Source organism: Tarenaya hassleriana, unplaced genomic scaffold (assembly GCF_000463585.1).
Source record: "Tarenaya hassleriana unplaced genomic scaffold, ASM46358v1 Cleome7, whole genome shotgun sequence".
Lineage (NCBI taxonomy): Eukaryota > Viridiplantae > Streptophyta > Magnoliopsida > Brassicales > Cleomaceae > Tarenaya > Tarenaya hassleriana.
In genome coordinates this window covers 2,356,442-2,374,128 of record NW_010969548.1, presented here as the reverse complement: position 1 = coordinate 2,374,128, position 17,687 = coordinate 2,356,442, and the positions used below count along the sequence as shown (strand labels likewise).

Here is a 17,687-nt window from a genome sequence, read left to right as displayed (position 1 = left end):
ATATCTATATTTTTTATATATATATATATATATATATATATATATATATATATTACGTACTTTCTATATATGCTAAAGCTTGACGAAATTAAAAGCGGTCTGGTATCCCCTTTTTAGGCATAATCAAAGTGGACGTTCAGACGTCATTCTGACTGGTCCCGCATTAATTCAGACTCTAGAAATTATTTGTACTCACACGTAGACAGGCATGCATACATGTACGTATTCATGTACGTATATGTGCGTATGCATGACAAATTTGATGGTGAATGACGAGATTTATTTTGTAGGGCGTCGCTCTCACGTTCGGATACCACATGACTTGGCTTATAAACTCAGTATGCCATATTTGGGGATCCCGAGCATGGAAGACCAACGACACCTCTCGTAACGTTTGGTATTGTGCCCTCTTTCCAATTCATTCTTATGCACAATAATTGTAAATGAAAATACTAATCTATTATTGAACATAAATCGGGCTTAAATGGAAAGCATACATACACAAGAAAAACATGATATTGAGTTTGTGATATCGAGAGGAGAAACTGAAACGGATATTCAGGTGGCTGAGCGTATTCTCGTTCGGCGAAAGTTGGCACAACAACCACCACGCATTTGGGTCATCGGCCAGGCATGGCCTCGAGTGGTGGCAGATAGACCTCACTTGGTACGTCATTAGATTCCTCGAGGCTGTCGGATTGGCCACCGACGTGAAGCTCCCGACCGAGTCCCAGAAACGCAGGATGGCTCTGAATCTGATCCATTGAACATGCAAAATATTTGTCCGAATTCGATCCCAATCTCATCCTTATAGAATTTATTTAAAATTTACGCGTTATTTATTCAAACGATATTTAATGTTTTAATGATGTAGAATATAAATTCAAATAAAATATAAAGTGGATTCATCTATCAATAAAGATATTAGGGGTAATCCCTAAAAAAACTCTATACTTTTCTCTCATCGCAATTTAAACTCTTTATTTTTTTATCCAAAAAAACCTTATACTTTTAAAAATTGGCAAATAAAAACCTGAACGAAAAAAAAAAATATTATTTAATACTAACATTGCATCCTAGTCGTACATGCTACATCATCAATCCTTAATATTTAATAATATTAATTAATAATAATAAAAATAATAATAATAATAAATTTTGAAAAATTTTACATATTCATATACGCATATTAATTATTATAACCACAAAATTAATTACACATTTATATTTCGTGTAGTTTTTGATTGATTAATAAAATAGTATAATTTTTGTAATAATAACATTTTTATTATTTTAAACGTTATATTAATGCTCTATTAGATAACTATAAGGGTGACTTATTTGGCTAATAACCGAATTGATCCGAACCGAATAATGTATAACTATAATCGAACTGAATTAGATGTAAAACCTAACCGAATAAAAAATAATCCCAAAAACTATAAATATTTTTTAAGAAAATGAGTATTTTTATCACAACGAACTGTACCATAACAGAATATAACCGAACCGAACTGAACCGAAATCAATATAAGAACCGTACGGTTATAATTGTTCTAAAACCGAAATAACTGAACTCTAAAATAATCTAACCGAACCCGATCCAAAACCGATTAAGCCACTCCTAGATAACTTACGTGATTGGCCAAGAAACCAAGACGTCGCTTTATATTAGTTTATGGTCATAATCAGATAACCGGTCCACAATAGTGATGTAAAGCGGGCTGGCTCGGACCGGCCCGGACCGGCTCGTCTCGAGCCAGCTCATTTTTGGCTCAGCCCGTTCGGCCCGTTTTTTTACGAGCTAGAAAAACTCTGACCCATACCAAATTGTCCGAGCTCCGAGCCGGCTCGCGAGCCAGCCCGTTTTTATCTAATTATTCGAAATTTTTTAAAACTTATATAAAAATTTAATCATTTAAAGTCTACGTAACAATATTTTGAAGTCATACAATATAACATAAAATATTTAACATAACAATCCATAAAACTATATCTAAATTAAAAAAAAATTAACAAAACCAAACAAACATAAAAAAGTGTAATACACTAACAACATCAAAATATAACAAAAAATATACATCAACATCAATATAAAAAATTTCATACACCAACAACATCAAAATATAACAAAAAATATACACCAACATCAACATATCATGAATTTTAATTTGCTATATAAACATAAGAAGTGAAGAAATTAAAGTATGAAACCCTAATATTTTTTTAATGTCAGCTCGCGAGCTAGCCCGGATGGGCTCGGGCTCGTCGCGAGCAGGCTCGTTCGGCCCGTTTTTATTTGGTCTTTTATTTTTTCGGTCCAATTCGATAAAAAACGAGCCAAAGCCTGGCTCATTTTGACATCACTAGTCCACAAACTCTTACATACTACCTACCACATATGTTAATGGTTATTTAGACATCTAACTAATACCTAAAATTCGTTGAATCTAATCAACTTCAGCACATGAAAAACTGAAGTACAATTGTGGTTATTAGTTAAATATTAATTTTAAAATGATTAATACATTGATTGCCTATTGAAATAGTGGGGCCGTTTTGTTATTTGAATTTTTTTATCTTATATATATTGTTCAATTGTATGTTTGTTAATTAATAAGAAATAAACAAATTTTGTAACGTAGCTGTTTATGCATCAAAATGATGGGTGAAAAAAAAGGGTATTAAATGACATGGATCATACTGTGAACTACTTAGTATATATACATTACAGGAGTATATATAATTAACAAAATTGTCAAATCTTCTTATTGATTAGCCTTGGTTAGTTACATAACTCTCATATTCGCTATTACTTAGACTTTTTTTTTTGGGTTTAAACTATTACTTAGACTTTGGACTTTGAATGATAATAGTTCATTTTTTTTAATCAAAATGGTTTTTCAAGTTTTTTTTTTTAAAAAAAACTAATTTTATAAAAACTTGATTATTAATTTTCTTTTAGTTTTTGGATTTTAAAATTCCCAAAAAAAACTCTTAAATTGAAAGTCTTAATTAGTCACATAAGAAAATAACATAACTCGAGTGGGGTGGCCTTGTGGTTGGGCAGCACCACTTTAAAATGAATTTTAATTACCACCGACCAAAAAAAATATACAAAAATCGTGCCGAAGTACGAGTAGTCGATTACAAGCGTGGTGACACGTCAATTGGTTTAGATCTTACTGATGACGTCCCAACCACCTTGATTCTGATCAAGTGGATGTCCATTTGGAACGAATCATGCGTTAACTAACTAACCCACGAAATGCATTTGATTTCACATAATCACTATAAAACCACATCCCATATAATAGTTTATTACCCAAACCACGAAAGTGAAACTCAAGTTCTCTAAGATGGGCGCGGCTGAGAAACCTGAGAAAACGATGTCACTGTCGGAGAGGAGGGTATTTTTGGGAAGAAATTGGAAGAGATTGGATGTTGTCAAAGCCTCCACGTTTTTCTTCGTACATTTTCTCTGTCTCTTGGCACCATTTCACTTCAACCGCCGAGCTCTTCGGCTAGCTCTCGTGGTCTGCACGGTGGGCGGACTCGGTATCATGGCCTCATACCGCGGGAACTTGGCTCACCGAAGCTTCAAGCTTCCGAAATGGCTCGAGTATTTGTTTGCTTACTGCGGCCTTTTAGCTCTTCAGGTACGCATAACTAAAAGCCTTTTGGACCGACTCGTCTCTGGATTCTGCTTATCAAAAAACGAGCACTACAGAGAAAACTAATCTCGTTACTCATTTGGATTATATATATACACACACACACGTTCTGCATGGCTAAAATATGTTTTGATGTATAGGGAGATCCAATCGACTGGGTGAGCATTCATCGGTTCACCGATACCGACCGTGACCCGGATAGCCCTATCGAAGGGTTTTGGTTCAGCCACATTCCATGGCTATTCGACGCTGCTTATGTGTGTAATCCAAATTTCGAATAAGCTCACCATATATTTGTTACATTTTCGCAATCTTTGTAACAAGACCGAATGATTAAAATGTGTAATCATTTGTTTGGAATCACAGTGTGGGAGGCGCAGCAACGTAGAGGACTTGAAGCGGCAGTGGTTCTATAGGTTTCTTCGGAGAACGGTCATATTCCACGTTTTAGGGTTTGGTGTTCTCCTCTATTCGTGGGGCGGTTTCCCCTTCCTTGCATGGGGAATGGTATTTATCCCCTTTTTCTTCTTTTTTTTCCTTCTTACCGGAAATGGAAAGAACAAAACATATATTACACGCGCACGCTTGTCATGGCTTTGTCTATTAAAACATAACCAAAGGAGCTTGTACTATTCTATACTAACGTAAGTTGGTTGCAAATGATATCCGCATTTCTTAAATGTTAATGCACATTTTTTTTCATACCAATTTATATTTTCTTAGTGAAATATATATAAAAAAGAGAGAGAGAGAGAAAAAAGAATCAACGTTATTCCCCCATTGATCTCAAAATCTTTTTTACTAAAAATATCGTCGTAATTCCTTTTGTGTCAAAAATAGCCGCAATATGTCTGGATTTTTGCCCCTTTAATTTTTTTAGAAATATGTTTTTTCCGGTAAAGGTAATTTGTAATTTTGTATGATTTTTTGTTAGAAATATGTTGTTCCATTTGATACTAAATGTCTACGATCTAGGGTTTTCCAGGAGGGAGTTAATCGGCCCATGCATGACTAGCCAAACAAGTTTTTTTTTTTATTTTTTTTTTTATTTTTATGAAAGACTACGCTCAAGTGACTTCCGACTATTATATATTATATACTAGCTCACGTACACGTACGCACGTGTTGAGAACAATTATACTTTACATGAAATGCCATTACTTGTTTCTAACATTATTAAATATTTTTGTATTATACTGACTTTTATACGAAATGTAATTCAATTTGGAAGAAAAAAAGATATGTCAATAGAAAAATGAAGAAAAAAAATATAAACAACAAAAAACATTAAAACATCAAATAAAGTGAAACAGAGGGATGCAATATATATACATATATATATATATATATAACAATAATTCTAAATTAAATATGTTACTGATTGTTAAATTTTGGGTGGCATGCATGCAGGGTGCCGGGATAGTCCTCGAGTATCACGTGACTTATCTTATAAACTCACTTTGTCATGTTCCGGGCAATCGTCCTTGGAGGACTCCCAACGTTTGGTATTATTACGTACCCTTTTCCGTAACGCCTGTTTACATAAATAGACATATGAACGTTTGCACTTAATAATCAAATTCCGGAAGACAATTGCATACTAAAGTTGATTACACGTATAATATCCTCGAGAAGATGGTTATCTGTATTCTCTTGGTATATCATACGATTTCTCGAGATAATTGGATAGGCCATCGCATGGCTCGTGTGGATGATATTTTTACAGTACGATATGTCTTAATTATTACACAAGTACACCAAAGAACACGACAACCTCCGCAAGGTACCATATTGTACACACGCAACGGGCATATGAAAGCAACTAAGCCTCACCCAAATCGAGATATCTCAAATCCTGGAAATACAATTAAAACTAACACTGATTCATGATTTCCTCAGTTCATTTAACCCGTCAAAAGTTCACGAGCCACGCCTGATGAAAAACGCAAGGCTAAGCTCACGGTCAGAAGAAGGGGAAGATTACAGTATGGGAAAGACGTCGTTGAATGAAAAGATGATCAGAAAGAGGAGACCTTACTTCCGAAGACAGTGGAAGCGGATCGATGTTATAAGGACAATGACGGTCGGGTCTTCGCATTTGCTTTGTCTCTTGGCGCCATTTCATTTCACATGGGAAGCCCTCAGGCTCAGTTTGATACTTTACCCTGTGGCTTCGCTCGGCATTACGCTGTCTTACCATAGGAACTTGGCTCACCGAAGCTTCAAGCTCCCAAAATGGCTCGAGTATCTCTTCGCTTATATCGGCCTTTTCGCCCTTCAGGTGAGCCAATTACTCATTCTCTCTTTGGTCATGGTTTTTTAAACGTCTATAACTATTTATTATGACTCTCCGATTTTATTTGGATTTGGTATCATGAACTTTGCTATTTGTACGTAGAGATGTTACCCACGGATTTTCCTTATTGTAAAAACATTTATATTTACGGATTTAGTGTTAACAAATTATTTTTATTCATTCTCTCTTTTTTTAGTGAAAATATAAAATATAAATCTGTCTTTTGTTAATGTGAAAAAAAAATTGTGTTCTAGGGTGATCCAATCGATTGGGTTAGCATCCATCGTTTCCATCACCAGTTCACTGATTCGGAACGTGATCCACATAGTCCGCTCGAAGGATTCTGGTTCAGCCATTTCATATGGATATTTGACACCGAGTACATAAGAGAAAAGGTAATCACTTACTAAATCAGTCTCCATATCCTAATTATCATATATATATATACACACACACGGACTGTCACGTTCAAAGCATGATTTGATATACATATATATTAATATATTCGAACAGTGTGGAGGGCGTAACAACGTGGGGGACTTGAAGCAGCAATGGTTCTACAGATTCCTTCAAAGGACCCTTGGTCTCCACGTGTTAGGGTTTTCGACCATCCTATATTTTTGGGGTGGGTTTCCCTGCGTTGCATGGGGCATGGTAAAATATTATATTTCCTTTTTTAAAAAATATATTAATTAATATTTGTATTCATTACAAACCGATAGCTATATATATATCTTACATACTTTCTAAGAGAAGATTTTATTGTATAGGGCGTCGATGTCACGTTCGGATACCACACGACTTGGCTGATAAACTCAGCATGCCATATTTGGGGATCCCGAGCTTGGAAGACCAACGACACCTCTCGCAACGTTTGGTATTGTACCCTCTTTGCAATTCATTCTTATAATGCACAATTCTAAATGAAAATACCAATCTAAGTGGATAACATATACATGCCCAATTGCACATTCATGGTCATGATGATATGCCTCTCCATTTATAGTTGAAGTAAAAAAAACTGTATAAGTTTATGGATCAAGACATGCATTTGACAAAAGTGGTTTTGTTTCGGGTTCTTGTTTTTCTATACTTCTGTACTGTCAATCTAAAAAACAATTGGCGCAAACATGATATTGAATTTGTGATAACAAGATGAAAAGTTGAAATTTATATTCAGGTGGCTGAGCGTATTCTCGTCCGGCGAAAGTTGGCACAACAATCACCACGCATTTGGGTCATCGGCCAGGCATGGCCTCGAGTGGTGGCAGATAGACTTCACTTGGTACGTCATTAGATTCCTCGAGGCTGTCGGATTGGCCACCGACGTGAAGCTCCCGACCGAGTCCCAGAAACAGAGGATGGCTCTAATTCATTGAACATGCAAAATATTTGTCTGATTTCGATCCCATTCTCATCCTTATAGTACCAGTTTAAAATTTACGTGTTATGCAAACGATATTTGATGTTTTAATGACGTAAGATATAGAATCAATAAACTGACTGAGTCAGACGTCAATAAAGATATTTATTACATGGAGTACAATTCATATGGTTACTCCCTTTGTTTTTTATTAGTTGTCTTTTAAGAGAATATTTTCGGTACCTTAATAAATGTCATTTTAGATTTTCTAGACAATTTTTTTAAAAAAAAATCTAATTTTATCTATAATTAAAAATATCTAATTTCGTAATCATTAATAAAAATATGATTGTAATGAGGTTATATCTGACTTTTTTATATATATTTTTAAAAACAGGAAAAAATCTAAAACGACATGTATTGAAAAATAGACGAAGTATTTATTGGCTTGCTGATATCATAAGTATAAATTAGTTGCTTTTTGAATCATATAAAATATCTTGTTTTTGTGGACCGACGATTCTACATATTAGGGGTGTAAAACGAATCCGACTTGTGAGTTGATTGGCAAGTTCGTTCATATTTTTTCGAGTTAGGCTCAGAATATTTGAACACAGAAACAAATGGGCCAAACGAGCGAGCCCGTCTCGTGACAAGCTCGTGAAAAGCCAGTTCGTGAGTCCAGGGGTTGGCTCGCGGACTAGAAAAAAATAGTTTTTTTAATATTTTTATATACAAATTATATTTTTATTAAATATTTAGTTTGTTTTGTTTAAAATTTTATTTTTATTATATTTTAAATATTTTTAAATATCTAAAACATTTTTAAATATTTTTAATATTTAACGTCGGGCGATGTGATGTGATGGCATGCTATCATACACATTGGCGGACCCATTTCGCGGACTAAGGTGATTTTGATTGGGTTGGTCTATTTTTAACTCGTTTGGATTGATCTATTTTTGCCTCGTTAAAAAACAGGGCGAGGTGGGATATTGGACTAAAATTTTTCCAAATCGGAACGACTCGAACTACATCGGACCGAACCAACCCGTTTTACACGCTGATACGTACCATGTGTTTCAGCGTGTGCATCTGTACACTACCTTAAAGATATTTGTTTTACCATTTTTATTTCAGCATATACATACATACGCATAAACAGGCACACACATATGCATATACATCCACGGAGCAATGGAATATCACAGATCAATTGAGCTAATTAATTTATGTGAACGCGTGTAGCTAATTAATTTAGAAACTGACGTATAGTGATCCATTTAAAATTAACAGAAAACCCAATTGAGCTAACCGCGTTTGGTTCCGTCTACTTAGCATGTAATGTCTATTGATTTACATTTCATGAAGTTTTAGCTTGATTAATAAAACAATATAATTGTTTTTAATAATAACATTTTTATTATTTTCAACGCCATTTCACTATTCCATTAGATAATGCAAGTGATTGAGAAAGAAACCAGGACGTCGCTATATATGAGTTTAGGGTCCACAAACTCTTAAATATATGTATTGACATGGAACTTTATGTAACTGCTTGTGCATATACAAAGTACAAACTACCTCGCGAGACACCCCACGTTGTAGAGTGTACGAAATGTCTTAATTATTACACAAGTACACCGAAGAACACGATAACCCCCGCAAGGTACCATATTGTACGCACAAAAACGGGCATATGAAAGCAACTAAGCCTCACCAAATTAATCGAGATATCTCAAATCCTGGAAATACAATTAAAACTAACACTGATTCATGATTTCCTCAGTTCATTCAACCCGTCAAAAGTTCACGCAGCCACGCCTGATGAAAAGATTACAGTCAGAAGAAGGGGGAGATTACAGTAGGGGAAAGACGTCGTTGAATGAAAAGATGAGCAGAAAGAGGAGACCTTACTTCCGAAGACAGTGGAAGCGGATCGATGTTATAAGGACATTGACGGTCGCATCTTCGCATTTGCTTTGTCTCTTGGCGCCATTTTACTTCACATGGGAAGCCCTCAGGCTCAGTTTGACGCTTTACCCCGTGGTTTCACTCGGCATTACGCTGTCTTACCATAGGAACTTGGCTCACCGAAGCTTCAAGCTTCCGAAATGGCTTGAGTATCTCTTCGCTTATATCGGCCTTTTCGCTCTTCAGGTCAGCCAATTATTCATTCTCTCTATTTTTTAAGTGAAAATGTAAAATGTAAGTCCGTATTTTGTTAATGTGCAAAGCAATTGTGTTCTAGGGTCATCCAATTGATTGGGTAAGCGTCCATCGTTTCCACCACCAATTCACTGATTCGGATCGTGATCCACACAGCCCACTCGAAGGATTATGGTTCAGCCACTTCATATGGATATTTGACACCGAGTACATAAGAGAAAAGGCAATCACTTATTAAATTAGTGATCCATATCCTAATTATCATATAAATATACACACGAACTGTCACGTTCAAAGCATGATTTGATATACATATATATTAATATATTCGAACAGTGTGGAGGGCGTAACAATGTGGGAGACTTGAAGCAGCAATGGTTCTACAGATTCCTTCAAAGGACCCTTGGTCTCCACGTCTTAGGGCTTTCGATCACCCTATATTTTTGGGGTGGGTTTCCCTGCGTTGCATGGGGCATGGTAAAATATATTTATATTCTTTTTTTTAATATCTTAATTAATATTTCCATTCGTTACAAACCGATAGCTATATATATATATATATATATATATATATATATATCTTACATACTTTCTAATACAAGATTTTATTGTATAGGGCGTCGGTATCACGTTCGGATACCACACGACTTGGCTGATAAACTCAGCATGCCATGTTTGGGGATCCCGAGCTTGGAAGACCAACGACACCTCTCGCAACGTTTGGTATTGTACCCTTTTTGCAATTCATTCTTATGAATACATTTCTAAATGAAATACCCATGTAAATGGATCATATACATGAACATTCATGATCATGATATCACATCATGTCTCTCCATTTATAGTTTAAGTAAGAAAATGTAATTTATGGACCAAGACATGCATTGTTCTGTTTCGAGTTTATGAAATCAACTAAGAGAAAAAACTGAAATGGATATTCAGGTGGCTGAGCGTATCCTCGTTCGGCGAAAGTTGGCACAACAATCACCACGCATTCGGGTCATCAGCCAGGCACGGCCTCGAGTGGTGGCAGATAGACCTCACTTGGTACGTCATTAGATTCCTCGAGGCTGTCAGATTGGCCACCGACGTGAAGCTCCCGACCAACTCCCAGATACGGAGGATGGCTCTAATTCATTGAACATGCAAAATATTTGTCCGATATTCGATCCCAATCTCATCCTTATAGTACCAGTTTAAAATTTACATGTGTTATGCAAGCGAAAATTTTATGTTTAAATGACGTAAAATATACAATAAATAAATTGACCGAGTCAGCCGTCAGTAAAGATATTTATTACATGGATTATAATCGGTTATTCCCTCTGTTTCTGATTAGTTGTCGTTTAATAGAATATTTATTTGTACCTTAATAGATATCGTTTTAGATTTTAAATTCTAGTTGTTTTTTTATAAGAAATATTCTAATTTTATTCATAATTAAAAAAATATTTAACTTCATAATCATTGATAAAATATGAAATGTGGTTATATGTGATTTGTTTTTATATTTTTTAAAAAACTATGAAAAAATCTAAAACGATATAACGGAGGGAATATTTATTGTCTTGCTGCTATCATGATTACAAATTAGACGTTTCTTGGATCAAATAAAATATCTTGTTTTTGTGGACCGACGATTGTACCGCGTATACAGTACACTACCTTAATGATTTTAATTTTTTTTAATAAAATAACTTGTGTTATTTTAAAAACTATTGTTACCATTCTAGTATGATCGACAAAAGAAATCAGGACGTTAATTACTGTTCGATCATAAAAAACACACGTACGTGGTCCACTTGATGAGTGGACAAAACTCTTAAATATATACCCACCGTATTAATGGATAAGAATTTGGACACGGAATTATAATTCCTAGGATTTGCGAGGTGGAAAAAGACATCGACTTGATGAGGTAATAAAACGTGTGTACTTAGCTTTCAATCCTAATCCTTAATTATTACAAGGTGACTCAACTGATAAAGATAGTGAAATTTTGATTTTTTTTTTAACTTTTGAATTATAAAAACAAAAACTCCCACCCTGATTTTTTTTTTTAAAAAAAAAAGAAAAAGGCAAACCCACTTTTGCAATCGTCAAAAAGTCGGGGGCAAAAAAATTGAAGAAGAAAATGTGGTCCAATTCACCATCAATTGACGAAAGCAACACCACCCACGGTATATATATTTGCATGAGTAAGGAAATTGTCAAATCTTCTTGTTGTTTAGCATTCATTAACTTAAATGTGCATTCACATTCGTTATTGGCTAATTTTTCTTTTGATATTGGTGATTGTCCCGGTGGTATTCGAACCCGAAGTGTGGGAGAACACCTTGTGCTCCCACACCACCGGACCACCATTTCTGGACTCGCTATCGGGCAATTAATTAAAAGCAGCAAAACAAAATTAAAGCCCTGTAAGAAATTAATTAATTAATTATGTGTTAGAGAAAAATACCTAGTTATTAGTAATATAACTACAAAACTAATTTAAAATGGATCTTAATTGCCACCAACTGAATTTCGTCCATCTCGAGAAACCATAATGAGAGTTTAAAAATATGTACATATATATAAATATCGGACCATGGTATGAGGAGTCAATATCGAGCATTGTGACATGATAAATTTGATAAGGTCTCACCGGCTACGTCCCAACTGCAATCAATTTTTTTATTCCTATATATATCAAGTGGTCCGTCCGTTTTAACCGAGTCATCTGTTAACTAACCCATGGACTGTAATTAATTTCATTTATTACCTATAAAACCCACATCCATAATAGTTACTATCCGAACCACGACGTTATACGCCAAGTTCTCTATGGTGGGCACGAGCGAGAAACCAGAGAGAATGATGTCGGAGAGGAGGGCATTTTGGGGAAGAAAGTGGAAGAGGTTGGATGTCGTAAAGGCCTCCATGTTCTTGTTCGTGCATTTCCTCTGTCTCTTGGCGCCATTTCACTTCAACCGCCGAGCTCTTCGGCTAGCTCTCGCGGTCTACACGGTGGGCGGACTCGGAATCACGGTGTCGTACCATCGGAACTTGGCTCATCGAAGCTACAAGCTTCCGAAATGGCTCGAGTATTTCTTTGCTTACTGTGGCCTCCTCGCTCTTCAGGTACGCATAGCTAAAAGCCTTTTGGACCGACTCGTCTTTCTAATCGATACTAATCTCGTTACTCACTTAGATTGTATATTGTATATGCAAAGATGTGTATATATTTCGTACGTGCTATTTCCCAAACTTTCGCTTTGTTTTCTTGTGTAGGGAGATCCAATCGATTGGGTGAGCATTCACCGGTACCATCATCAGTTTACGGATTCCGACCGCGACCCGCATAGCCCTATCGAAGGGTTTTGGTTCAGCCACATTCTATGGCTATTCGACGCTGCTTATGTTGTACAAAAGGTGGCATTTCCATAAGGATATCATATATATTTATATATATGTGTATATATGTTGCATTTTCGCAATCTTTGTAACAAAACCGAATGATTAAAATGTGTAATCATTTGTTTGGGATCACAGTGTGGGAGGCGCAGCAACGTAGAGGACTTGAAGCGGCAGTGGTTCTATAGGTTTCTTCAGAGAACGGTCATATTCCACATTTTAGGGTTTGGTGTCCTCCTCTATTCGTGGGGCGGTTTCCCCTTCCTTGCATGGGGAATGGTATTTATCCCTTTTTTTTTCTTCTTACCGGAAATGGAAAGAACAAAACGTATATTATACGCGCACGCTTGACCTATGGACTTCAAATCTCTGTAAATATAACGTCGGGCGATGTGATGTGATGGCATGCTATCATACACATTGGCGGACCCATTTGATCAATAATGGGGTCAGCCCCCACAACTTGTAGAAAAAAAATTGTTTTCTTCATAAATTTTATATAAAATTATTATATTACCCCCAATAAAATGAAGTTTATACTTATAAACTTATATGTATATACATTAGTGGCCCCATTCATAAAATGTTTTGGGTCCGCAAATATATACCACGTTTTTTAATGTGAAGCACATTTTTCATACCAATTTATATTTGCGTAGAGAAATATAAAAGAAATTAGTTACCTTAAACGTCACTCTCTTTTTTTTTAAGATTATTAAATATTTTGTAACATTATTGACGTTTATATAAAGGTAAGTTTGGTGGAAAAAAGACAAACAATATGAATAGAAAAATGAAAAACAAAACATAATATAAACAACAACAAAAAATATCTAAGATCTCAGATAAAGTGAAACAGAGGGAGTATATATATATAACAACAATTCTAAATTAAATATGTTATTGATTTTTCAATATTATGGGTGGCATGCATGCAGGGTATCGGGATAGTCCTCGAGCATCACGTGACTTGTCTTATAAACTCGCTTTGCCATGTTTGGGGCAATCGTGCTTGGAAGACCAACGACACTTCTCGTAACGTTTGGTATTATATATTACGTACCCTCTTCCGTAACTTTTACGTACATATATACGTATCTTATTCGTATAGTACATATGTTTATGTACCCATATACATGCAGGTGGTTGTCGGTATTTTCATTCGGGGAGAGTTGGCATAACAATCACCACGCGTTCGAGTCGTCGGCGAGACAAGGCCTCGAGTGGTGGCAGGTCGACATCTCTTGGTATATCATCCGATTTCTCGAGACCGTCGGGTTGGCCACCGACGTGAAATTGCCCTCGCAAGCTCAGCTACGTCGCATGGCTTTGGTCCGTTGACGAGGATGCTTATATTTACAAAAGGTCTTCCTATATAATCGACTCTCATATATCTACTTAACTATATATCTACGTTTTCGAAATCTCGAGACGGTGTTCTATATGTATCAACTAGTTTAAGCTGTTGTCGTGACGACCACTCGATGGTCTTCTTGCCGTGGTTTAACACAAGAGCGAGCTAAGAACATTATTGAGACAAGCATATACGTGATGAAATTTAGTTCAATTGAATCTGTTTCTTCCGAAAGCCTTCAGTTTATCAGTTTATCAAACTATATATATATATCCTCGAACGTATTCGAAATGTAACTTCGATTTATCTTATTGTAGTAAGAATTACGAGTCGACCACAAGAACTGCAGAATCATAAACAAACGTACTCGCAAACCGCCATTGTTGGCCTTGTTTAAGCACACAGCCACACAGTACGGACGATGACGATGAGGATCATGACCCAAGATTATGCTAGAAAATGTAATCCGGCAGCTGGAGGGGAAACTCCGCCACCTTCGCTTCGAATGGACCGCCTTTTGGATCTGTCAGACTACAATAACCAAAAAGAACAAAACCCCGATAAGAGATCGATAATATAATCAAAGAACAAATATCAAAAACTACGAGGTGGTCTTATCGTGTCAAGTCCAAAGTTTGATCACAAAGCAAACAGTACACTTAGATTCTATAAAAAGTGGAAAGAGGGCAAAGGCCTAAACAAGGTTAAGTGCAGATACGTATCATATTGTTAAGAAGGGTATACCTTCCGGGCACAAATGTAAAAGAGCCTTCAATCGAACCAGAAGCAGCAGGAAGGCTGGAGCAACTCTCGTACACGAATTCCTCTGATCCGGCTCGAAGGAAAGGGTACTATAATTCCACAGATCACGTTATGATGTTCGTATATACGGTAAGACAAGACAAAACCGTTCTTTATCAAAATACAGTAGCTAGTGGCAAAAGAGATTATTATACCATTCCTATGACAGCTTCTCCATTGACATCATCTATTATAGCATTATTGGCACGGATAAGCCAATGTCTCATATGCAGTTGGCATGAACTATGGTGTATCCCGTTTAAGATGCAGCCTTCCGGCAGGAGAGACATGCGGATTGTATACGCGTACCAGTATTTCTGCGTTTCGCTTTGCAGATCAGCTACCTCGGGAATAAAAACCGATGATGCACGGACCTGCAGCACAGAGTTTAAGGGGGAAATCACACAGCCTAATACCTACTGACGCTAAAACCAGAATCAGAAGCAACTTCAACGGCCAACAGATACAAAAGACGCAAAAGATGAAACCTTGAATGATACCCCGGTTTATACGACTTACCTGCACACCGTTTGTCGCAGCAACAGAACACAAGGGAGGAATCTCCGGGAACAAACTGATAGTTTTGGTGTTTTCCTGTTCACGGATTTTTATGGTGCCATTTTGTAATCGGCGGACATGTTCTTCCAACCAAAGCAGCATCCCATCCTGTTGCTGTTCGCCACTAACATCGTGGACCGACCTTATCAGAGAATCGGGCACACATGGAAGCATTTCCCCTTCCGTCACTAAATTCCTCGTCCCGACATAAAGCTGCCCATTAGCGCAGTTGAGGAAAAAGACTTTGAAATTGAATGTGGATGATACCGCCACAACTATATACTTCGATCTCCTCGAGAAACCAAGCTGGCGGATGATTTCCTTCGTTTCTTTAATCACGCCCCCAAGAGGCAGCAAGGAGACATTAACCACGTGAGAATAAAGCGAATAGCCACCTATAAGACCCAGAGACTGGCAGCTGAACTCTTGGCCGTTGAAGAAACGGTAGAGAACCCTTGTCGGAAGCGGGAGTTTCACTTTCAGAGCACTCTCCAACTCATGAATATCGGCTTCTGTGGCGCCCTTTTTCAATGTAGCCTCTGCTTCGGGGAAGTTTATACTCAACCAGCTTTTGAGATTGCCCCAACAACGGTTAACCCGTTTAACCAGAGTCCAAGGGTACATCCCGAAAGCCTCCCTCCATGATAGATATGCCGCCTGAAGAATTAGATAACATTCAGTCTAAGAACATATAGAATGCAATTTTTCTCTCCTTTAGTACGGTCAAATAGACATAAAGAATGTATCATGGAACCATCATGTCAAGCACAAGAAACTTGGAGATAACGGTGATGTGCTGAAAAGTCAGTATGTATGTATGTATGTACGTATGTACCATCCGCTAAAAGACAACAACAACACGGATGATAGGACATGACCGTTCACATAAAGAGTCCTGTCTTAATCAGTTAATTCAGAATGGATTTTGATTCGAGACCGTCCATCGATACAAGGAAACAAACTCACAGCACCGCAAAGGTCAACCAATCATGGCGAAGATGCCAAACTGTCAACGTGTTTGAATTGTTTATAAGTGGCGGACATGACCTAGAACTTATCAAAACATAGAACCAAGAAGAACGAACGTCTTCAAAGAAATGGAACGAAAGAGGAGCCGAATTCAACCAAATTCACGAATTACACGGCAAATTAAAAAAAAAAACCCAGAATCAGAAATGCCAAAAAAAGAAGAAAAGAAGTACCTTGAAGGAAGGAGAAAGGTTTCCATGGGGATCGAGAGGCGTGGAGAGATTGAGGTCGCGAAAGCAGAAGAGTGACCAGAGGGAATCTTCGGAGGCAAAAACCCTAAGGCGCTTGCTCACACAGGACACTCTAGCGGAGCCCTCGGGACCCAATTCAGACAAGATGATGTGAAGGACCAAATCCCCAGCCTCTTCCAAACCCATGTCTTGTCTTCGCCAAACACAATGACCCTCTCTTGCCTTGAGTTGTTTCCGTTGATCGCCCTTCAGTTCATGGCGGAACCTGAAAGAAACAGAGCGACGATGTCGGAGCCAAAAACTGACATTTGACGGCGAGAAAATCTATCCAATTTCACATTTAACGGATGTGACTCAGGGTCACTGTTCAAACATGAAAACAAAGACCTTTCAGGTTTTCGATTCGGTTCAGATTTCTCAGTTAATATATATTTTTTTAATCTCAGCCGGTTATTATATTACATTTAATTTGGTTCAGTTTGATTTGATCTGATTAAAGATATTAAAAATTTTCGGTTTTTTCGTATTTTTTAATATTTATTTTGGTTCAATTCGATTCTCGGGTTCTTCGAGAATGGTATCCTTTTTTGGTTCAACCGGTTCGGTTTTCGAGAACCGAACAGAGTTGGGCTTTGCGTTGTTCGGATTCGGACCTTTGTTTGAATTTTGAAATGGAAACACAACGTGAAAGCTCATATCATTCCAAATTTAATAGGAACAAAATGGGTTGGGCTCATCATGGTTCCAACCCATCCACTGGCCCATTTAAACAATGTAGAGAGAGGATCTATATATTTATATATTTAACATGTATGAATTGAAAATATCAAATATATAAATTTTTCAGTTAATATAG

At 36.8% G+C, this 17,687-nt stretch overlaps 5 protein-coding genes across 6 annotated transcripts in view; 4 read left to right on the top strand and 1 right to left on the bottom strand.

Annotated features, from left to right (window-relative positions):
• The window catches only part of LOC104801541 (delta-9 acyl-lipid desaturase 1-like), a 2,420-nt gene extending 1,471 nt beyond the window's left edge, over window positions 1-949 (top strand). Inside the window, exons 3-4 of the mRNA XM_010524850.1 lie at window positions 291-397; window positions 563-949. Of these exons, the coding sequence (XP_010523152.1) occupies window positions 291-397; window positions 563-767 (312 nt within the window). The 3' untranslated portion in view covers window positions 768-949. The remainder of the gene's footprint in view (window positions 1-290; window positions 398-562) is intronic.
• A 2,390-nt stretch (window positions 950-3,339) lies between these two features.
• Window positions 3,340-7,544, top strand: LOC104800889 (delta-9 desaturase-like 1 protein). Its single transcript, XM_010523871.1, has 9 exons — window positions 3,340-3,659; window positions 3,815-3,931; window positions 4,041-4,181; window positions 5,085-5,179; window positions 5,574-5,955; window positions 6,225-6,365; window positions 6,484-6,624; window positions 6,741-6,847; window positions 7,151-7,544. Exons 1-9 carry the CDS (start codon window positions 3,360-3,362, stop codon window positions 7,347-7,349), a joined length of 1,623 nt encoding a protein of 540 aa, XP_010522173.1. The 5' UTR covers window positions 3,340-3,359; the 3' UTR covers window positions 7,350-7,544.
• A 1,532-nt stretch (window positions 7,545-9,076) lies between these two features.
• On the top strand, window positions 9,077-10,799 carry LOC104800890 (delta-9 desaturase-like 3 protein). The gene is made up of 5 exons (XM_010523872.1): window positions 9,077-9,493; window positions 9,585-9,725; window positions 9,839-9,979; window positions 10,119-10,225; window positions 10,445-10,799. Exons 1-5 carry the CDS (start codon window positions 9,110-9,112, stop codon window positions 10,641-10,643), a joined length of 972 nt encoding a protein of 323 aa, XP_010522174.1. The 5' UTR covers window positions 9,077-9,109; the 3' UTR covers window positions 10,644-10,799.
• A 1,471-nt stretch (window positions 10,800-12,270) lies between these two features.
• On the top strand, window positions 12,271-14,465 carry LOC104800886 (delta-9 acyl-lipid desaturase 1-like). 2 transcript variants are annotated; one of them, XM_019201080.1, is made up of 6 exons: window positions 12,271-12,625; window positions 12,776-12,916; window positions 13,037-13,177; window positions 13,837-13,943; window positions 14,041-14,247; window positions 14,287-14,465. In XM_019201080.1, exons 1-5 carry the CDS (start codon window positions 12,329-12,331, stop codon window positions 14,237-14,239), a joined length of 885 nt encoding a protein of 294 aa, XP_019056625.1. In that variant the 5' UTR covers window positions 12,271-12,328; the 3' UTR covers window positions 14,240-14,247; window positions 14,287-14,465. The 2 variants fall into 2 exon arrangements, with proteins under 2 accessions (XP_019056625.1, XP_010522172.1); XM_010523870.2 differs by having other exon boundaries at window positions 12,273-12,625; window positions 14,041-14,465.
• Window positions 14,466-14,534: 69 nt separating this feature from the next.
• Window positions 14,535-17,223, bottom strand: LOC104800885 (F-box protein SKIP16). Its single transcript, XM_010523869.1, has 5 exons — window positions 16,814-17,223; window positions 15,573-16,268; window positions 15,209-15,427; window positions 14,997-15,103; window positions 14,535-14,783 (listed from the first exon to the last, which is right to left on the bottom strand). Exons 1-5 carry the CDS (start codon window positions 17,015-17,017, stop codon window positions 14,705-14,707), a joined length of 1,305 nt encoding a protein of 434 aa, XP_010522171.1. The 5' UTR covers window positions 17,018-17,223; the 3' UTR covers window positions 14,535-14,704.
• Window positions 17,224-17,687: the final 464 nt, after the last annotated feature.